Source organism: Colossoma macropomum, unplaced genomic scaffold (genome assembly GCF_904425465.1).
Source record: "Colossoma macropomum unplaced genomic scaffold, Colossoma_macropomum, whole genome shotgun sequence".
Taxonomy (NCBI): Eukaryota; Metazoa; Chordata; class Actinopteri; order Characiformes; family Serrasalmidae; genus Colossoma; species Colossoma macropomum.
In genome coordinates, this window is record NW_023495872.1 from 468,750 (window position 1) to 492,464 (window position 23,715).

At 37.1% G+C, this 23,715-nt stretch overlaps 1 protein-coding gene, 1 long non-coding RNA gene and 1 pseudogene across 3 annotated transcripts; 1 reads left to right on the forward strand and 2 right to left on the reverse strand.

Moving 5' to 3' along the window:
- Positions 1-2,845: 2,845 nt before the first annotated feature.
- LOC118803206 (claudin-6) lies at positions 2,846-20,717 on the reverse strand. 2 transcript variants are annotated; one of them, XM_036563738.1, is made up of 2 exons: positions 20,653-20,717; positions 2,846-3,754 (listed from the first exon to the last, which is right to left on the reverse strand). In XM_036563738.1, exon 2 carries the CDS (start codon positions 3,677-3,679, stop codon positions 3,029-3,031), a length of 651 nt encoding a protein of 216 aa, XP_036419631.1. In that variant the 5' UTR covers positions 3,680-3,754; positions 20,653-20,717; the 3' UTR covers positions 2,846-3,028. The 2 variants fall into 2 exon arrangements, with proteins under 2 accessions (XP_036419631.1, XP_036419630.1); XM_036563737.1 differs by lacking the exon at positions 20,653-20,717 and adding an exon at positions 5,813-6,042.
- Positions 11,409-12,995, forward strand: LOC118803207. Its single transcript, XR_005006835.1, has 3 exons — positions 11,409-11,550; positions 11,684-11,757; positions 12,729-12,995. It is a non-coding gene; the product is annotated as an uncharacterized LOC118803207 (long non-coding RNA).
- LOC118803204 lies at positions 16,638-17,278 on the reverse strand (annotated as a pseudogene).
- Positions 20,718-23,715: the final 2,998 nt, after the last annotated feature.

Sequence of the window (23,715 nt, forward strand, 5' to 3'; positions counted from 1 at the left end):
CTCAGTGCTCAGAATGAACTCAGCACTGTGACTTTTTCTATAATAAAGGACAAAATTACATCAGCATAACTAAATTAACAGGAACACTTCTGTGAATGTACAGTAAGGGTCTATATGGGGGCCCACACTTCAAATCCTCACTCTCAGAACTAGAACATGTACGCAAGCTTCATATAACAACAGCATAATTCATTATAGCTACTCAGTAAATTGTACTCAATAATTTATAGTAGTTACTGAATAATTTATAGTAGTTACAGAATAATTTATAGTAGTTACTGAATAAGTTATATTGAATAATTTATATGAAATAAATTTAGTAGTTATTGAATAATTTATACTGCATAATTTATAGTAGTTACTGAATAATTTATACTGAATAATTTTAGTAGTTATTGAATAATTTATACTGAATAATTTATATTGAATAATTTTAGTAGTTATTGAATATTTTATACTGAATAATTTATAGTAGTTACTGAATAATTTATACTGAATAATTTTAGTAGTTATTGATTAATTTATAGTAGCTACTGAATAATTTATACTGAATAATTTATACTAGTTACTGAATAATTTATAATAGTTACTGAATAATACATGCTGAATAATTTTTAGTGCTTACTGAATAATTTATATCTGTGTGTTCATAGTTTAAAGTTGATATTGTATAATCTACAGCAATTATGGTATAGTTTATAGTAGTAACTCAATAATTCACAGTATTTTCTGAATATTTTTAGTAGATATTTTTCTCTAGGTGTCAATGACTTTCTGATTCTAGCAGTATCTGAGCTCAGGACTGGCTTTCTCTCTAACCTATTGGTAACTAGCAAAGATACTCTGGATAGACAAAGCACTTTTTGTAAGTCACTCTGATAAGAGCGTCTGCTAAATGCTGTAAATGTAAATGTAATTTATACCAGTTACTAAAAAATACATAGTAGATACTAAAAAATATGCTATAAAATTATCCAAAAAAATTACAAGCTGATACTTTGAGAGATTAAAGGTGGTTGAGTTGTAAACAGAGTGGTTCAGAGCGGTTTGGTGTGAAATGGTTTAGATTTCTTTACAGTGGTGGTGATAGGAACCAGGGGTCACCATGACTACAACACAAACATACACATTTTATTTACTGTCCAAAACCACCAGTGATCCTACACGCGTCTTCTGAATTTTATATGCAGTTCCTGCTGCCACCATGTGGACAAATGCAGTACTGCAATGTTGAATTAACCACACTGTAAGTTCTATTGCATTTTGCTTTCTGTCAAAAATAAAGTTGGTAAAAACAAACAACAGCTGGCAGAGTTTTGTAATCGGTCTAAATGAAGGTCACTGTTAAACCTGCCCTCACCCTGCATATCCATGGTGACCGTGTTCGTGGGCATGTTATGAAGAGGGTCAGAGTGTATGAGCCATAATTTACATTCTTTTCCATAATTCTGACATCACTGCTTTATAAAGCCCACTGCACACTCACTGTATTGTCCCTGCACTGTGTGGTGTGTATTGTGTATTGTGTCCAGACTGCTGCACCCCCCACACACACTCTTATATACATAAACACACACACGTGCCATGTGTGCTCAACCCACAAAGTGACCAAGGTTTTTTTCTGGCAGTTTGTAAATGCACAGAATGCTGAAAATGTGTCGTATGTCTCATAAATAAACATTTGACAATGACCGCATATTTAAAACAGTCCACAACATGAAATAAATAAGTGCTGAGTCTATGAAGATACATGTTTATTACATACAGAAAAACACCATATATATAGTAGAGGAAAATGCATAAATGCACACAACAACTTAAGGCTCATCACTGCTGTCTGAACAAAACCTTGTATCTCCAAAATTGTAACTTTACAGGAGAAGGAAAAAACCTACTTTACTTTTAAAGTAAGTCGATGGAACCAGAATGTTTGTCCAAGTATTTTGGGCTGTTTCCTTTGCTGCATTCATTGTGAAATTTGCACACAATGTAAAGGCCAAGAGGCATTTTCAAATTCTGTCAAAAACTGAAAAAGTTTAAATAAGGCTTATATTAGACTTATTTTCACTTACAAAATCAACAACAACATGTCATTTGATCAGAGATCAGGGGTGGCCATACTTTTGCATACAACCATATGTAACAATCAGCAGATCCAGACACTATATACCAATCTATGGGGAAACCCTCAGCTTTTGCCTATTGCTAATATACTATTAGAAATCCCATAGGTGTGCAAGCAGAAACTAACTGTTTTTTGACAAAGTTTTGATGTTTATGGCCTGAAATGAGGGCTGTAATAGTCATGGTTCCCCACTAATAACACTAAATACACATTGTTTGTACTATACGGTAGAATTTTACATAGATAAGTAGTTTGAGCAAATAGACTGAAACACATTTTCATTGGTAAGTGGTTTTAAATCCAAATCTCACATATTGAAACAACCAAAGGTTTAATTAACCTAGACCTGGATCCCTGTAAATAAAGTCATAACTAAACATTTGAGGCTCCTAACAATCATTAAAAGACTGTTTTTGGTCTTTTTTTCCATTTTAAAGTGATAGTTGTTTTAAAAAATCAAACTTACACAAATTTCCCTTTACCCTGAAAACTTTGACAAACTGTTATCTTTAAACATGGATAAAAGTACAGAAGATTAAGTGACTTAAGATTTGTACTGTGTTTAGCTCTGCTAATGTACCTTAATCCAGGTTTAGAGATAACAGTGTGTCATAGTTTCCGAAACCACATAAGCAAGTCTATTAGAAAGTACTTAACTCTACTCAGTTTGAAGCAAGTATGGAGTTTGCATGACGCTAATTCGTGGGTTATAAGCTTTCATTGCTTGTTAGCTACATTAGCCTTGTAGCTCCGGCTCTAAAACTAAAGAAGCAAACCTCAGACATCAAACGTGTCTTGACTGATCGATTATATTAAAGGGGAAATTATGTAAATGAGCCTTTTTTGGCTAAACTATCAGTTTAATCCTAATGGTCCAATGTCAGGAGTTCACGCTAAACTCCTTCACACATAAGCCTTGGCTGTTTTGTCCTCCGTCGTCACAGGCTGTGGATTATTCTTCCCAGAGCTGGAAACAACGGGTGGAGCACTGACAGAGGTGGAGCCCATGTAGAGCACAGCCCCGCCCACAAGCATCAACACTGCCATGACCCATCCGAGATAGATTGCAGGGCCTAGTTCACGTTTGAGTGGTGCCGCGACATTAGGGTCATAGAAGTCTCTGATGACCACGTATGCAGTCCAGGTGATGGGAAGAAGGAAGACCACAGCAGCAAAGACAAAGAGTACGGCAGCCGCTCGCACCAGCCTGGCCTTGGGCTCCTGCTGGTCGCCCAGGCAGTGGGTGCACTTTAGGCCGGCCACAGCCAACGGTAAGGCCAGCAGGCAAAGGAGGAGGGACAGGACGGTCAGGCCGCGGCACAGTTGGGCAGAGCCTGAAAGAGCCAGGCCAGAGTCGTAGACTTTACACTGGACCTTGCCCCACTGTGACAGGCAGGTCATCCAAAGACCTTCCCACAGCACCTCGGACACCACCAGCTCATCCCCGACGAATGCAGACACCCGCCACCAGGGGGCGGCGCACACCAGGGCCCCGCCTGCCCAACCCATAAGTGACAGCAACAGACCCAGCACCTGGAGACCAGTGGTTGCCATGGGTGGGTTTGTAGTAGCAAGTTGTTTTTGTCTGTAGACAGAGAGGCCAAACTTCTCTCCAGTATCTGATGGAATCTAGATAAAAATAGAAGAAATGCTTTATTTGCAGTATGAGAGTGGTAGAAGAAAATACAACCCCATTTCCAGAATGTAAATAAAAATAGAATGCAATGAAATGCAAATCATATAAACTATAATTTTAAAGGAAAATATTATGAAGACAACATAACAAATGTTGAAACTGTTTTTTTGAAAAAATATATGCCCATTTTGAATTTTATGCCAACAGCACATTCCAAAAAAGTTGGGATGGAGGCATGTTTACCACTGTGTTTCATTACCCCCTCTTTTAACAGCACTCTGTAAGCGTTTGGGAACTGAGGAGACACTGCTGTAGTTTTGAAGGTGAAATGTTTTCCCATAGTTATTTGATACAGAATTTCAGCTGCTCAACAGTTTGGGGTCTCCTTTGTCATATGTTTTATTTAATAATTCGTTAAATGTTATCAGTGGGTGATAGATCTGGACTGCAGGCAGGTCAGTTTAGTGCCCGGACTCTTTTAAAACAGAGCAATGCTGCTGTAATACATGCAGAATGTGGTTTGAAATTGTCTTGCTAAAATAAGCAAAGCCTTCCCTAAAAAAGACGTTGTCTGGATGGCAGCACGTGTTGCCAAAATATGTATATATCACTAAGCATTAATGGTGCCTTCACAGATGTGCCTGTCACCCATGCCATGCGCACTAATTCACCCCATACCATCACAGATGCTGACTTTTGAACTGTACCCTGATAACAAGCTGAGTCTTTTGCTCAGAGGACACAGTGTCCATGATTTCCAAAAAGAAATTCAAGTGTTAATTCAGCAGACCATGGGACACTTTTCTACTTCCCCTCAGTTCATTTTAAATGAGCTCAGGCCCAGAGAAGGTGGCAGCATTTCTGGATCCTGTTTATATTTGGTTTCTTCTTTGCATTTTAAAGTTTTAACTTGCACTTGTGGACGCACTTATGAACTGTGTTCAAAGACAGTGGTTTTCAGAAATGTTTCTGAGCCCATGCAGTGATTTCCACTACAGAATCATGTCCGTTTTTAATGCGGTGCTGTCTGAGGGCCCAAAGATCATGACCAGCAAATACGACTGCCAGGAGAATGTTACCTGCCTAACTGCATTGTGCCGGTTTGGTGGAGGAGGGATGATGCTATGGGGTTAATTTTTCAGGGGTTGGCCTAGAACCCTTAGTTCCAGTGAAGGGTGTAATTATCTCTAGTGTATCTAGTACAATCTGGACAAAAGGAGTGTTTGTTGTGTCAAGGTTGTGAAAAAATATTTGGAGAGTAACAGCTGTTATGGAACAATAACACAATGCTAGCATGCTAATCTCATTTTGACAGAAAACCTTAAAACATATTTGTAGATGCAGCTGTGAGATGTTTCCACGTCTTTAGAGAAGATCACACCAAGTCTGTAGACAGAAGATATTTATCCACAGTGTCACAGCTACAAAAACAATAGCAATGAGATTAACAGCACTATTAGAAAGCAATGACGCAATGCTAGCAAGCTAATGTCTGGCCAATTCAGTGAACAATGATATGGATAATGTCAACAAACTGGTTTCTATAAATACGTCCGCTTGTGAAATGTTTCTTCTTGCACAACTTTGGTAAACATACACTACATGGACAAAAGTATTGGGACACCTACACATCACACCTGCAGGAGATTTTAGGAATCCCATTCTAAATCCATAGGCATTAATATTTGCAGCTGTAACAGCTTCCACTCTTCTGGGAAGCTTTCTACAAGATTTTGGAGAGTCTCTGTGGGAATTTTTGTCCATTCATCCAGAAGAGCATTCGTATTACACTTGGGTAACTACTGTAAGTTAAACATTTTCAAAGGTACTTTTAATAATCTTATTAATCATTATCAATCCAGTACTCAGTAGTAATTCTGTCAGTGTTGTTACAGTCAGCACTGTGATGTTGTTCAGTACAACAGACTATGTTTTACATTTGAATTTCAGATCTATATCCATTCCCCATTGGAAACTCCAATGACAGAATGAATCACAGGCACTACAGAGAGAACATAAACACGTTACAGTGATACACAGAGCAGCATTACCTGTCAGAAGTGTCTGTTCTCTGCAGTCACGGCTGATGTTTGGCAGTGCTGGCGGGTGAATGGACTCTGTGTTGGGACAGTGAGGACGGAGATGAGGCTCTGTCTGTCTGTCTGTCTGAAGAGTGTCTGTGTGCTTCATTTGCTTTAGCAGAAACAGCCTCATTGTTCATACACGTAGGAGTGAAGCAGCACTGCGCTGAGTGATAACATCTCACACACATGTGTACAAACACACACAGACATGCATAACACACACACACAGACACATGCACACACAAACACACACACACACACACATACATGCATACCACGTACACACAAAAAAGAATTACACTATAGAAATTTCATCCAAGAATCTGTAACACTTCACTCACTTTATTACATTTTGTTCAGTAATATAAGAGTGTTATGCCACCATCACCAGCAACTGTCAAGATTCCATAATCTTTGATTTAATGACAACTAAGTAGAGAACAGTTTTAGATTTAGCATGAAGATTAACAGTAATGTAGCACAACACTGTTATATTACTGAACATAAGCTGTCATGACAACTCATGCGAGCGTATCGCTGCTGCCGGAACAAAACCTTGTGTCTTCATCTTATTGTTTTTCAGTTTTTGCCATATTTTGAAAATACCCATTGGCCTTTACATTGAGTATAAATCTCATGATGAATGGACTAAAAGAAACGGCCCAAAATGACTTGGAAAAAACTCTGGTTCCACTGACTTACATTAAAAGTAATGTAAGTTTTTTCGTTCTCCTGTAAAGTTACCATTTTGGAGATTTGGAGGTTTTGTTCCAACAACAGCGCTATGACATCAGCCATGACAGATTATTTAGCAGGGTTCAAGTAAAGTTCGGTCAGGGGACATTATACATCACAATGCCATTGGAATGCGCATATTAAATCTTAACAGTACATTATAATCTTTAGAAGAACATTCTAGGTGTTCATTATTGTGCCCTTATTAAGTCTTATGAAGCCAATAGCTGGTAACTCATTTGGCTAATTGCTATTAAGTAACTGACTGCCCATTACTACATTATTACACAGGTACTAGAGTGAATCAAGCATTTTACACAAGGACATTTAATGCTTTTGTTAGGCCTTAACAGGCCAGTAGTCGTTAAGTAACTGGCTGCTTATTACTACATTATTAAGCAATAACAAGAGTTAAATAACCAGTCAACAGAACACTGTCTTTTTTTTTATTTTCAAACCTTAACAAGGCAGTAATTGATAATTAATTGGCTGCTTATTACTACTTTATTAAGCAATGACAAGAGTTAATTAAATAGTCTCCAGAGCACTTTTTTTTTTAATTATTACACCTTAACAAGGCAGTAGTTGATAATTGACTTGTTGCTTATTACTGCTTTATTAAGTAATAACAACAGTGAATTAAACATTCTTTAGTGCACTTGTAATGTGTTTAGTAAGCTTTAATAAGCTAGTAGTTGGTAATTAGTTGGCTGCTTATTACTACATTATTAAGCAGCAATGAGGGTGAAATAAGCATTTTCCAGATCACTTTTAATGCTCTTGTTAAACCTTAACAAGGCAGTAGTTGATCATTAACTGGTTGCTTATTATACAACAACTAGGGTAAATTTCCATAGCACCATCATTTGTTTATTACACATTATATTTTTTTCTACAGCATTCTAGATGGCATTCTTATGGCATTATAGCCATATCAAGCCACTAGTTGGTAATCAGGCAGCATATTACTGCATTATTAAGCAGTAAACAAGGTAAATGAAACATTTTTAGCACTTTAGTTCTTATTAAGCTTTATCAAGCTAGCAATTGCTAATTAATTAGCTACTCATTGCAACTATATTAAGCAGTAATTGGACTGAAGTAAGCATTTTCCAACTTGTATGTGTTTAGGTGTCCATGATTGTCCTTATTAAATCTCCTGAAGCCAATTACTACTTACAAACTGACTCTTTCCATTATTGAATATTTTGTCACACATTATATCAAATAAACAAACTTTCTGTTGGAATAAAAAAGGCTCAAGTCATGTGTTTCACTTTAATGAGTATATAAAAAAAAAACATTGATTCTTATCATTTATATAGTGTAAAGAACAATGTAACTACTATTACCTTATTTTTAACTGTTGAGTAGCAACATATTTCATAATATATAGTTACATTTTGCAGCTACATGTATAAATTCCACAAGTCAGATTTCAAACCAAAAGGGAAAAACCCAACAAACTTTTTGTTCCCAAATTACATTAGTGTCTCTAATAACTGTGTTATTACACATTAACAAAACATGCATTAACAGTGTAACTAGCAGTGATGTGTTCACTGTTACAAATGGATAATTAAAGTGCAGCTTATGTAGCCACATATGTGCTTATGTTTTTTATTAAAAATGTTCCTGTTAAATTCCTTAAAAACAACATTTCATTTACAGCATTTTGCTCTTATTTTGCTCTTATCCAGAGCAACTTACAATTTGATTCACAGATTTTGATTGATTCATTTTACACAGGTAGGCAAAGGTAGTGTTAGGAGTCTTGCCCAAGGACTCTTACTGGTATAGTGTAGGGTGTTTGTCCAGGGGGGTGACTGAACCCCAGTGTACAGCATAGAAGGCAGAGGCTTTACCCACTACACTATACCAACCACTGTTTTCAAAGCTATTTCCCTTTTATTTCGAAGGAGTGCATGGCTGTATATGAGGCCATTTGTGTTGCAGATCACCAAATGAAGTGAAGCTATTGAAACCCATGAACCAAACCAAAAACTGCTTGAGATACTTACTGAGAGTGCCTTACAGATTATCTATGGATTCTTCAACTATTAACTCTCTGGTGAAACAGCAGTTGACTATCAATAGTTTTATGGTGCGTTTGCCAAAAGTAGCATCGTATGACATTTAAATACACTGAGCTCTTCAGAGCGATCCATTCTACTGCCAGTGTTTGCCTATGAAGGTTGCATGACTGTGCTTGATTTCATACACCTGCTAGCAGTAGGTGTGGTTGAAACTCTTTCAGTCTCAAATTGTTGCGCACCATTCGCTATGGTTTCTAGGTTTCAATGACAAGTCATCAAAATGGTGCGAAACGGTGTCCAACAGGCACTGAGAGAAGTTTTCCCTCATTGATGAATGTGTCAGAGGTGTCACCCAATCAGCAGCATTGTGTATATAAACCCTGCTGTATTAGAAAGACAGTGCACACAATGGATTCTAATCAAGTCCTTTACAAACGTGGCCACTGCAGCTTAATGTACACAACAATTAATGATGTTAGAAGATATATTTGTTGTAAGTATTGTTCATTTTTTTAAATTAAGCTCTGAACATTTTTTGAAACAAATTCCAAGAATGGCCTTCTCAGTTACCATACTTGCAACACTTATGTTGGCCACAGAGTGTTCAATGCACCACCATTTCCATTTAAATAAACATTTTGCTACGTTTTGTCTTGCTGAATGCAGCCCTGATATCCATAATTAGGATATGTGTCCACATTGGCCATATAGTGTATTGAAAAAGCTGGTTCTTCTATTTATGGTCAGTTGGAAAGGTTCAGTGTAAAACATAAAGGAACCATAAATAAATAGTAAACACAGTGTGTTGCACACCCATACACACTAGTAAGCATGTATAAAGATTAATATAGGGATTTATTAAGTGATAAAAATATCAGTCAACAATTGAATAATACACTATCCAATCAACAGGCCATGTTAATCCTCAACTGTGTATTTTTAGACTTTCAGTCTGACAGATGAAAGTTTAATATTTGCTTTAAAATAGGTCATCAGATCAGCAGCTGGTTCCCCCCCCCCAAAAATAAATGAATAGCCTCTTACTCTTTTAAAGTCTCCCATGCAGATAACAGCTTGTCTCTGCTTTCTAATGAGATGCATTAAGTGCTCTGACAACTTACAAGTCAGCTATTTTCTTGTGAATAAACTATATTAGACCAAGTTAAAAGTGTCTGTGGGAATTTGTGCCCATTCAGACAAAAGATCATTTGTGAGGTCAGGCACTGATGTTGGATGCCAAGACCTGGCTAACAATCGCCATTCCAGTTCATCCCAAATTTGACCAGCGGGGTTGAGGTCAGGGCTCTGTGCAGGCCATTGTAGTTCCTCCACAGCAAACTCATTAAGCCATGTCTTTATAGAGCTCGCTTTGTGCACTGGGGCTCAGTCAAGCTGGAACAGGAAAGCGTCTTAGCTGTATGTCCCCACTCACCCTCCTGAAATCTGCACGAACTCCAAATAGAACTATTTAATCCTAGGCATTGGTCACTTGCCTCACCCTATACCTGTACTAACGTGTTGGAATTATAGGCCTCTAACAGTAGTCATTGATTTTTACTAGATGATGTCCACACATCTGTCCAATGACAGGGACCTTTCTTTCCTATTCCTCAGTAGTAGTTCACCATTTTAGATCTATTAGTCATTTTTTTTTTTACTTTTTTCTTCTTATTGCTTTTGCAGTAACACTTTCCTTGAAGGGTGTCTATATAACACATTCATAACACATACATAAACACTTCAGAACATGTTAATGAATGTTTAAATCCACATTTATAAAGACTACATGTTTTATATTATATTGTTATGGACTACTATAATGTTTTACCAGGAGATATTTTTCAGAATGAAAGTCCTCATTTCTAAATTTGAAAAAACTAGATTATTTACAGTAAAATGCCTCATTTCTGGACAGCCAACATAGAAAATGACCTCTAATTTCAGCTTCTTCTGCACTGTTATCCCAGTGATTCATAAATTCTGTTTTGCCTTTAACTGAAAAGTGATTTTAAGCCATGTTAACCTGACTGAAATGCGTGTTATGTGGAATCTCAAAATTGCAATGGGAAGTAGTCTATTTACATCCATGTGGCTATCCAGCATCTACAGGGAATGGATGAATATCATGGGCCTGTAAAATTCCATCAACAAATGCTTGAGAAACAAATAATTGAAAAGAAGCTGAAAGTATAGACAAAACATACCAAAGTGACATGTCAAAGCACTGAATGGCCAAATGGGGTAAAGTGAGGTCATTTTTATTTTGGCTGTCCAGAAATGAGGTGTTCTATTTAAAATATTGTAGTTTTGTTTGTTTTTTATTTATTTATTTATTTATTTTATTTATTTATTTATTTTTTTAAATAAAAACGTGGACTTTTATTTTGAAAACAATGTATCTTAGTAAAATTACATAGTAGTCCATATTAATATAATGTAAAACATACATGTCTTAAAAATGTGGATTTAAACAATCATGAACATGTAATTAAGTGTTTACGTAAGATGCTATGAACGTGTTATGTAGACACCCTTCAAGTAAGGTTTTACCGCTTTTGTTACATTCGTTTTTGCTATCCAATGTCAACCGGAGGATGGGTTCCCCTTTTGGCTCTTCATTCCTCTCAATAAATGAGCCTTATTACAGTGAATGCAGTCACTTGACTAAACCGATCTCAAACCACTATCTAAACAACAGGCTATATTAAACCTTTACTATAAACACCGTTATCTGAGTGAACTGTAACAGGATGTGGTGATAAGATCTTTTTGGGTGGGGGGGCTTAATCTGAATGAAAACAGTTTCACTTTTGCTTAAACTCTGTCTCTTCTACACCCTCCCTGTATATAAATGTTACCCACTTCTTGCTCATGAGATGCACTAGTGCTCTGAGAGCCCACCAGTTTTGACTTCTCATACATCAACTGCTACAAGTAAGTATTTCTTTTGAATAAGCTATTAGACCAAGTTTGAATCTTTCACTAAAATACAGATGAATACTGAAAGTTTGGTGACTTATTTTAGAATCATGTAAATGTAATGTGTTCTTTTTTGTTTGGTTTATAGATCTCGAGCGTGGACAAAATAACTGCTTGGACACACAAGTTGAATTAGACTTTGGGCAATCAAAGCCAGCAACGGTAAGAAAGAACATTATACTTAATTCTAGTTTACAATGTATTTTCTCTTTTAATATTCTCTGTCTTTCTGTCTCACCTACAACAGGGTGGTCAGACCTCTTATCTGTTACCTTTTATATGTTAACCCTCTTCAAATTTTTATCCTTGAGGTTAATTTAACTTGAGCAATTTAAACTTCCACAAATTGGGAATTATGTTTTTTCCCTCCACTCTGTTGCGTGAACCATCAGTGTTTCTCACACTTCTACAAGCATGATGATTATGTTAGGTTAGGGCCCTAAAGCATAGAGAAGTGTTTTGAAGATTATAAAGTTGCATGTTACAGTGACCTCAATATCACACAAAATCATAAACAGCCTGGAGTCAAACTCACTCTAACAAACATAATGCATGCAGTGAGTTGAAACAGCATGAAACATCAGTAAGAATTGAAAACATTAATTCTGCATTAAATTGATTTCCAGTTCTGCTTGTTCTTTGCATTTCGTTGTTGTCCGAAGAAAACCAAAATGGTAACTTTACAGAAGAAGGAAAAAACCTACTTTACTTTTAATGTAAGTCAATGGAACCAACGTTTTTTCCAAGTCATCTTGGTCCATTTCTTTTAGTCCATTCATCGTGAAATTTACGCACAATATAAAGGGGAGCAAGTATTTCCAAATTATGTCAAAAACTGAAAAATGCCAAAAATGCCAGGTTTACTTCCGACAACAGCGATATACTGATGGGATCCAACCCCATTTTAACCCCTGCAATGCAGTGAAAAACAAAAGAAAAAATAGAATTGCCCACTTGTTTTTACAGTTATTCCATGTTCCTAAAGCCCACTGGGTAATGCAACACTTTGGATACCAGACAAAGGGAATTTAGGATGCTAGTATGCAATACTGGATGCAGGGGACGTATAGCTCTCATCTACAAACACGAGTAGGTTTCAGTATCAATGTTGTGCCAAATATGTGTCTCCACAGCAAACATGAATTTCTTCAAGGGGATCAGTGATGCTGCAGTAGGAGTTGTTGAGGGCACTGCTGGGGCTGTGAAAGCTGTGGCGGACACCTCAGTAGCCACCGCTAAAGGAGTTGCAGAAGATGGAGTTGCCCAGGTGAACAGAGCAGTCACAGCTGGGGTAACAGGCATTTTGCAGACTCCAGGGACAGTTGTGGCAGGAGCTCAGCAAGCAGTGGATGCAGTAATTAAAAAGTAACACTTTTTAATAAAACATACACCAAAACTTCTTTTTGTTGTTGTTTAACAAGTTAAAGACAATATGTTGAATAAAAAAAATAAAAAAAAACATTCTACACTACATTTAATGTATAGTCTTTGAGTCAATTTTCTTCCCATTCTTTCCATTGCATATGCTGTAAAAAAAAACACCTTGGTCCCACTTTATTTTAAGTGCCTCTAATAACTGTGTAGTTACATATGAACAATGTATGCAAAAGCAATGTAACTACTACTGATTTAGTCACTGTTACAGATGGATTACAGAAGTGCACTTTTTGTAATTACACTTGTGCATCAACTTATATTTTGCCTCATGCAATTACACAAGTGTATCTTAATAGCTGTAATAGCCTATTCTCTCTCATGTAAATACATAAGGGTAATAACACAAATGTAATTACACTTGTAATCAGACTGCAACAACAGCTTTTTCCGAAGTTTTTTTTGTTGTTGTTGTTTTTTTTCCCCAGCAGTAAAAGGAAGTATGTAATAACTTACATGAAGACATTACTTACACTGTATCTGCAGGCTTTCCTAACATTTAGCTAGCATTTATGTTGCTAGTGCTGTGACACTGTAACCAGTTGCCCCCTTATATTAACACGTAGCTTTATAACATTAATTAAATGTATTGCATGACCTCCAAAGCAATGTCTATATTACCACTCCATTATTACACAGTACCTACATATCAATTACACAGGAACTGTCCACTTAAAGTGTAACTTTAACACCTCACTACAGGAAAGTTCCTGTGTAGTTGTCATAAAGGTACAGTGTAATTACAGAATGGTATTAATCAATGGGATGTGATTAGGTTACCTTGTTACCTAATCATATCACATTGATTAATAGCATTTTTGAAAAAAACATAAATAAACCACACATTCTGTATTTTAGCTTTGCTGTTGTTAATTCAGAGAAACTGAATGTAAAGTCACAAAAATAAAGTGTTACTTCTTTTCACATACATACATTTCCATCGATTTTAATGATTGTTACTGTGTTTATTGTTCAGTTTACTGTCCTGTAATGAAAAATATTCAATGTAATAAAAGTAGAACACTAGTTTTGCATTTATGTATGAACTATGATCCATTACATTTATTAAATATGGTGTTAAAAATACAGCTGAATGAGTGAAATGGCCGAGTGATGTCCTGCTAAAAAGGTGAGCTAAAATACAAGAAATCAACACTGTATTTGAGCATGCAACAAAATTATTTTACTGGGCAAATACAATTTCCAGGCTAGAAATAAGCTGTGATTAGTGTGAAGAGGTTTGAAGTAAATAGAAAATGCTGGTTTATAAATCAAATGACTTGAGATCAAACTTGCAACAGCACAGATGTAAATGAAATATTCTTTTTAATTTACTTTTATTTAATTCTAAATTTTAGCGAACTGAAAAAATTAAGGTGAAGGAACAAGAAAACCACTCATTTAAGAGGAAATTAATACCAGTAGCGTATGATTATACTGTTACTTAAAAGTTGGCTAAAACTAGTCCCTAATCTCAGAACAGACACCTTAAAACAGGAAACTGATTTTCTTGAAATCACAACCAGGACTGCAAGGGAAATTTCTGAAGTGTTTATTTCAGCTTCACATTGGTTTAATAGCCACACAAATTTCACTAAACAGTGCCCTCTAGTGGATGTCAAAGGACACTGTCAGATAAACTTTCATTCTTACAGGCAACAGCTGTGGTCAGAGAGAGAGAGAGAGAGAGAGAGAGAGAGAGAGAGAGAGAGATAGAGAGAGAGAGAGAGAGAGAGAGAGAGAGAGAGAGAGAGAGAGAGGGGAAGACATTGGGCAATTGAAGAACAAAATAATAATTATCATTATTATGACCACAGCCTTTATCTGAAAGTTTATCTAGCAGTGTCTTTTGACATCCACTAGAGGGCACTGTTTAGTGGAATTTGTGTGGCTATTAAACCAAAGTGAAGCTGAAGGAAACACTTCAGACATCTATCTATATCTGTCTTTTTTAGGTCTGTATGTCTGCTAACAGTTTGTACAAAATAATTCTGATTTAAGGCAACTATTTATTTGTACTTGCAAATTAGTCGCATGTTAGGCGAATATATATATATATATATATATATATATATATATATATATATATATATATATATATATATGTCTGTATTGCTGCTGTCTGAACAAAATCTTGTATCTCCAAAATGGTAACTTTACAGGAGAAGGAGAAAACATACTTTACTTTTAATGTAAGTCAATGGAATATTTGTCCAAGTAATTTTGGGCCATTTCCTTGGGTCCATTCATTGTGAAATTGCACACAATGTCAAGGGCAACATGTTCTTTCAAATTATGTCAAAAACTGAGAAATGACAAAAATGGAGATACGAGCTGGGCTGGAGGCCTTACATGTTAGATTAACTAGGAACTGATGGTGGAATCAACCATTCACTCTTCAGTATACAACAGGTGGTCACCGACCCTCCTCATGGAGATCTACTTTCCTATAGAGTTGAGTCCCAACTTGCATGTTGTGCCCACTTTACTTAACATTAATACTTCTGATCCAGCCAATGAAGGACTTCTGACGGAGTCAATTAGCTGGAGTAGGTGTGACAGGCTGTGGTTGGCACTAGACTCGACAGGAAGTTCGATCTCCTGCACCAGGGTTGGTGACCACTGTTCTAGGCCTTTTGAAAGTTCTAGGTACATCACTAACTGTGAAGACCAAGTTTCAGTCTGTTAAATGTCTTTTAAAAGCTTTAAATATCCATTTTAATCTAGAAAGTTCCAAAAAACATTCTTGCACACCAGCTTTTGCCTATTGCTAATTTACTATTAGAAATCCCATAGGTGTGCAAGCAGAAACTAACTGTTTTTGGACCAAGTTCTGATGTTTATGGCCTGAACTGAGGGCTGTAATAGTCATGGTTCCCCACTAATAATACTAATTACACATTATTTGAACTGTACAGTGGAAGTTTACATAAATAGTTTAAGTAAATAGATAGAAACACATTTTCATTGGTAAGTGTTTTAAATCCAAACATCACATATTGAAACAACCAAAGGTTTAATTAACCTAGACCTGGATCCCTATAAATAAAGCCAGAACTAAACATTTGATGCTCCTAACAATCATTAAAAGACTGTTTTTGGTCTTTTTTTTTTTCATTTTAAAGTGACAGCTGTTTTTAAAAAATCAAACATACACAAATTTCCCCTTAAGCTTAAAACTGTAGACTAACTGTAGACTGACAAAATATTATCTTTAAACATGGATAAAAGTACAGAAAATTAAGTGGCTTAAGATTTGTACTGTGTTTAGCTCTGCTAAAATACCTAAATCTATGTTTATAGCTATCAATATTTCATAGTGTCTGAAACTACATAAGCAAGTCTATTAGAAAGTACTTAACTCTACTCAGTTTGAAGCAAGTTTGCAGTTTGCATGATGCTAACTGGTGGGTTACAAGCTTTCATTGCTTGTTAGCTACATTAACCTTTTAGCTCCAGTTCTAAAACTAAAGAAGCAAACCTCAGACATCAAACGTGTCTTGACTGATCGACTATATTAAAGGGGAAATTATGTAAATGAGCCTTTTTTGGCTAAACTATCAGTTTAATCCTAATGGTCCAATGTCAGGAGTTCATGCTAACCTCCTTCACACGTAAGCCTTGGCTGTTTTGTCCTCCGTCGTCACAGGCTGTGGATTATTCTTCCCAGAGCTGGAAACAATAGGTGGAGCACTGACAGAGGTGGAGCCCATGTAGAGCACAGCCCCGCCCACAAGCATCAACACTGCCATGACCCATCCGCAGGGCCTAGTTCACGTTTGAGTGGTGGCGCGACGTTGGGGTCATAGAAGTCTCTGATGACCACGTACGCAGTCCAGGTGATGGGAAGAAGGAAGACCACAGCAGCCAAGACAAAGAGTACGGCAGCCGCTCGCACCAGCCTGGCCTTGGGCTCCTGCTGGTCGCCCAGGCAGTGGGTGCACTTTAGGCCGGCCACAGCCAACGGTAAGGCCAGCAGGCAAAGGAGGAGGGACAGGACGGTCAGGCCGCGGCACAGTTGGGCAGACCCTGAAAGAGCCAGGCCAGAATCGTAGACTTTGTATTGGACCTTCCCCCACTGTGACAGGCAGGTCATCCAAAGACCCTCCCACAGCACCTCGGACACCACCAGCTCATCCCCGACGAATGCAGACACCCGCCACCAGGGGGCGGCGCACACCAGGGCCCCGCCCGCCCAACCCGTAAGCGACAGCAACAGACCCAGCACCTGGAGACCAGTGGTTGCCATGGGTGAGTTTGTAGTAGCACTTGCAAGACTGTTTTGTCTGTAGACTGAGCAGCCAAACTTCCGTCCAGTAGATCTGATAGAATCTGGTCAAAAATAGAAGAAATGCTTTATTTGCAGTATTTAGTGGTAGAAGAAAATACTTTAGAGAACAGTGACCCCAAAATTATCTCTAGTGTATCGAGTGCAATCTGGAAAAAAGGAGTGTTTGTTGTGTCAAGGCTGTGAAAAATTATTTGGAGATAATGTCAACAAACTGTTTTAACCACTTTTAATACTTCAGCTTGTGAATTGTTTTTTTCTCGCACAACTTTGGTAAACATACACTATTTGGACAAAAGTATTGTGACACCTACACATTACACCTACAGGAGCTATTATGAATCCCATGCTAAATCCATAGGCATTAATATGCCTATGGTCCCCCTTTGTAACTCTAACAGCTTCCACTCTTCTGGGAAGCTTTCTACAAGATTTTGGAGTGTCTGTGGGAATTTGCGCCCGTTTATCCAGAAAAGCATTTGTGAGGTCAAACACTGATGTTGGATGAAAGGGCCTGTTAGGGCCAGTCAAGTTGTTCCACACCAAACTCACCCAGCCAGGCCTTTATGGACATTGCTTTGTGCACTGGGTTCAGTCATGCCGGAACAGAAAAGGTTCTTCCCCAAACTGTTCCCATGAAGTTGGAAGCACGGAATTGTCCAAAATGTCTTGGTGCTGAAGCATTAAGATTTCCCTTCACTGGAACTAAGGGTTCTAAACCAACCCCTGAAAAAACAGCCCCATATCATCATCCCTCCTCCACCAAACTTTACAGCTGGCACAGTGCAGTCAGGCAGGTAACGTTCTCCTGGCATTCGCCAAACCCAGACTCGTCCATCAGACTGACAGATAGAGAAGTGTGAATCATCACTCCACCGAATGTGTTTCCACTGCTCCAGATGTCCAGTGGTGGCTTGCTTTACACCAATCCATCAGATGCTTGGCATTGTGCTTGGTGATGTAAGGCTTGCATGCAGCTGCTCGTCCATGGAAACCCATAACATGACGCTCCTGGCGCACAGTTCAGTAGTCTAGTAGTGCGGTCACAGTGCCACAACCTGATGTAGATGTGTAGATGCATGTAGATGTGTGTTGCATGTGCAGTTCCAATAACAATAACATTTCGCTAGCTTTGCTGCTTGTGTTAATGATTGTATTCTGGACATTACAGCACAGACTAGACTAATTTGGGGTGGGTTTTAGAGGGGGTGTAAGCTTGTTTGTGGTGGATTTCAACACAATCCAGCACTAAAATTTAACCAGTTGTCCACAGATGTATATTCTAGTGTCTAGTTACGACATAGTACCTAGTCTCGCAAAACTAGCTTAAAAACTTCCTGAGTACTGATAGTCCTTAAAAGAGTGATATTTATATAATCAATGCAAGAAATGACATTACCACAGCTGTGTTGAGCAATGACAAAGCTGTGGAGTATAAGAACAGCAGCGTTAAGAAGAAAACTGTGTGGTCCAGCACCTGAAGAACACTGGGCACCATGGTAACAACATGGATGTACACACCTGTTAGATGTTTCTCCTCTTTCAGGGGAAGAACATGCCAGGCTGTAGTCAATCACAGTGCTGTTCTGGATGGTTTTCCTATCTCCACTCCAGTAGAACATATAGAAACTGGACAGAGGGAGAAGTGACAGAACTGTGGACATAAAATTCCCTTCTTTTCAAAACTATGGACCATGTCGACAAGAAAAATGAATGCAGTATCAACAAAGTAGTTCCAGAAGACACCTGAACCTCCTCACACTCCACCTATTCATAAGCCCAATCCAATTTCTTATTTTTAACCCTATCCCTTGTTTTCGAGTGTCATCTTGCCCCTTGGAACTGAGTGGTTGAAATCTTCTCCATGAAATGGGACCCTCAAATAAAAAGAACATTACTTCATGTTCACATTACAGCTACTAGCACTGCTCTGTAGGCGATGCTGCCCATCTGCAGTAATAGCAGAGGAGGGTAAAGTTCAGCAACATCACTGCTGGGCTTCAGTTACATTTACGGCATCATATGCTTTCAGTTATTTTTTTATCTCCCACCACTAATTCTTTGGTGGTATGAAGCTGAAGTTTCTCATTCGAATGATCCCATTCCACCTTAAATAGTGCCACAGTTTTGATGCCTGATGTGCCAAAATGTAATTGCAGCACCATTTAACGGGAATGGGAAATTTAGCAAGATAGGTACCAAGACATCAGCATACTACTAGCAATTTTTTTATGCTTGTTATGAAGAAAATGACAATAATACATTGAAATGACATTAAACTAAGATAATACAGTGGTTCTCATATTTTTTAATGGAGACAATTCTCACACTTGTGGGTTTCTTTGGTCTCTTGTTCAGCCATCTTGCTGGTTTTTCTTTTTTTTCTCATATCACTCTGTTATGAGTGAGTCTCTGAAAAACTTCCATTTGGAGGGCCATGTAGCCCTAACACTTCACCCTACCCCTCAAGCTCAACAGAAATCAGGACACCATGACCCTAGAAGTGAATGTGCAAAACAGAGGGCTAAGGGCTAAGTAGTAAAGGTGAGGGGTGAAATGGAATTGGGCCACATTCTATCAGCCAAAAATTCAAATGCTCTAAACATTACAACTATATCGCAAGACCAACATTTATAATCCACAGAAGTTACCCTTTCATTCCCATTGAAGTTATTGGGTAATTCTATCATTGGGGTGGTCATGAAGTTTGAAGCCCTAAAAATTAAGTTAAAACATAATAATAAAGTGCAGGAAGTTGATAAGTGTGATGTTGATAAATTCCTTGGTCTATTCTTAAATTATACAACAAAAACTCTTAATTTTGAAGTTTAATTTTAGCAATTTTTAGTCATGTGCATGAAAAGCAAGCTGAAGATTTTTTTTTTTTTTAAATGTGAAAACAATTTAACGCTTAATTTGAAATGATTTTAAAGATTAAATAAAATAACAACATAAATGAAATATTTGTAATATTCTATTGAAATTCTCTATATTTTAGAAAAACTCAGATATTAGTGTTTCAGTGGTGTTAAAGCTTTGCTGATGTTCTTCAACAGAACAGACTATGTTTTAACCTTGGGTAACTACTGTGAGTTAAACACTTTCAAAAGTACTTTTAATAATCTTATTAATCATTATCAATCCAGTACTCAGTAGTAATTCTGTCAGTGTTGTTACAGTCAGCACTGTGATGTTGTTCAGTACAACAGACTATGTTTTACATTTGAATTTCAGATCTATATCCATTCCCCATTGGAAACTCCAATGACAGAATGAATCACAGGCACTACAGAGAGAACATAAACACATTACAGTGATACACAGAGCAGCATTACCTGTCAGAAGCGTCTGTTCTCTGCAGTCAAGGCTGATGTTTGGCAGTGCTGGCGGGTGAATGGACTCTGTGTTGGGACAGTGAGGACGGAGATGAGGCTCTGTCTGTCTGTCTGTCTGAAGAGTGTCTGTGTGCTTCATTTGCTTTAGCAGAATGCGCTTAATAAATCTTAACAGTACATTATAATCTTTAGAAGAACATTCTAGGTGTTCATTATTGTGCCCTTATTTAGTCTTATGAAGCCAATAGCTGGTAACTCATTTGGCTAATTGGTATTAAGTAATTGACTGCCCGTTACTACATTATTACACAGTTACTAGAGTGAATCAAGCGTTTTACACGAGGACATTTCATGTTCCTTATTAGGCCTCAACAGGCCAGTAGTCATTAAGTAACTGGCTGCTTATTACTACATTATTAAGCAATAACAAGAGTTAACTAACTAGTCTCCAGTGCAATTTCAATTATTTTTTTTTAATTATTAAACCTTACTAAGGCAGTAGTTGATAATTGACTAGTTGCTTATTACTGCTTTATTAAGTAATAACAACAGTGAATTAAACATTCTTCAGTACACTTGTAATGTGTTTAGTAAGCTTTAATAAGCTAATGGTTGGTAATTAATTGGCTACTTATTACTACTTTATTAAGCAGCAATGAGGGTGAAATAAGCATTTTCCAGATCACTTTTAATGCTCTTGTTAAACCTTAACAAGGCAGTAGTTGATAATTGACTGGTTGCTTATTACTGCTTTATTAAACAGTAACTAGAGTAAGTTTCCAGAGATCCTTTATTTGTTTATTACACATATTCTTTGCTACAGTATTCTAGATGGTATTTGTATGGTATTACAAAACTATATCAAGCCACTAGTTGGTAATCAGGCAGCACATTACCTTTTTATTAAGCGGGAAACAAGATGAATTAAACATTTTTACCACTTTAGGTCTTATTAAGCTTTATCAAGGCAGTACTTACTAATTAATTAGCTACTCATTGCAAGAATATTAAGTGTTAATTGGGTTTTTTTGGGTTTATATTTCATCATATTTTGTGCAATATTTTAGGTGTCCATTATTGCCCTTATTAAGTCTTATGAAGCGAATTACTACTAACAAACTGACTTCATACATTATCGAGAAGTAATTAGAGTGAATTAAACATTTATAAGAGCATTTAAATGCTTTTATTCAAGTCTTATCAAGCTAGAAGCTGGTAATTAATTGGGGAAAAAGAACACATTCAGTGGTGTTGAGGTCTGGACTCTGGGGTGGTCAGTCCATTGTTCAGCTTTTTTGTTTGATGTGTCCGTCTCCTTTTCTCAGTGAGGTTCTTCTTGACAGCTACACATCCTTTCAGACCCACAGCGCTGAGTCGTCTTCTCACAGTGGAATGATGGACAGAAACACCTGTGGATGTTTTCAGATCTGAAGCAGCTTGATTTTCTCCTCTCTCTCAAAGATGAAAGCTTTAAGTGCTGTTTATCTGATGGGGGCAGTTTTGGAGTCTACCAGCTCTTCCAGGTGGTTGTTAGGAGGCCCATTTTCTCTGTCGCTTCTAATCATTTTTTGAACTCCAGTTTTGGAAACTTTTGGAAACTCCAATTTTTCTTTGACTTTGTCCTTCCTTATGCAAGTTGATTACCTTATGTCTAGTATCCATAGAAATGTCTCCTGAAAAATCAATAAATCATACTTAATGGCCATTTTGACTGGAAATGAAATAACCAAAGGGTGGTTTCTGACTTTTGTAAGCATCAGTACAGCATCTGCTGGTTCTGATTTACTGTGTCAATGCTCTAACTCAGCCAGCAGGTGTCAGTATGCAGTCGTTCTTTCCACAGAGATACACAGAGTGATCCAGCAAAGAAGAAATGACAAACTTAATAAAACACTGTGGAACTCAGAGCCTTCTGATTTCAAAGTGGACAGAGAGCTCTCAGGACGTCAGAGGACCGAGGGTAGTGTAGAATCATTGTCATTACATTATGTGTTATTAATATTATTACTACTCCTACTGTTATTTTTTATTGTTAACCCTCAAAGATACATGCATCGATCTGGTAGATATACTTTAATGTTTTTGTTTTTTTTGTTTTTTTTTGTGTGTGTGTTTTTTTTTGGTTTAGTCATTTAAAACTGTCTTAGGAACGATATTACCTTAAAAATAGGATTTTTTTCTCTTTTTTGGGAGGGATGTGTTTTGGATTTTGGGGACATTTTGAGCAAACTGCAACCATGGCTTTTGAAGATCATAGAATTTTCTTTTTGTCATTCAAACAACTGTATTATATTAAATATTAGTGAGTCTATAACACATAAATATGTATTCATACAATATTTTGCTTTTTTAAATTCAATTTATCTCAATTATATCAATTTATACAGCTGTATGCAAAAGTTTGCACCCCAGGACAAATTACCTTTTGTTGATTTTCTAAGTAAAAATAAGTAACACACTTCTGCATATTTTAATGCACAATTACTGTTAATTTGCCTAATATAACATACTGTATTAAAAAAAAAAGTGGTCTGGGCAAAAGTTATGTCTATATTTTATGTTTTATGTTAACCTCAGGAAGAAACAGTGGAGTAAAATAGCAGAAAATGTGTTATTTTCACGTCAAAAATCAGCAAAACATTTTATTTCCACTGGGGGTGGCCAAACTTTTGTATATGACCATATGCTTTAAATATAATAGAGAAGCATGTACTTAAACTGATATACTCCCTGCTCCAAAACACCTGATCCAGCTCATAAAGGGCTTGAAAATGAGCTGATCAGGTGTGTTGGGTGATGGGTAGCTGGTGGTGGTGCAAAACCGGAGCTGCACCCATAGATTGTAATGGAGTGAATGAGGCTTTTGTGTGAATCAGGCTAAAATGGCGTGGTGAACACTGAGGTCCATGCCTGTATTTTTGCAGCATTAACAAAAATTCCCTCCTCTTTGTGTATTTTAAATTTATTTGTTGTTGATTTAATCACTAAATATGTTCAGAGCAAAGTAATAATGATCCATTGCTACACTCAAAAATAAATGTGGTTTAAGTTATAAAACATTTG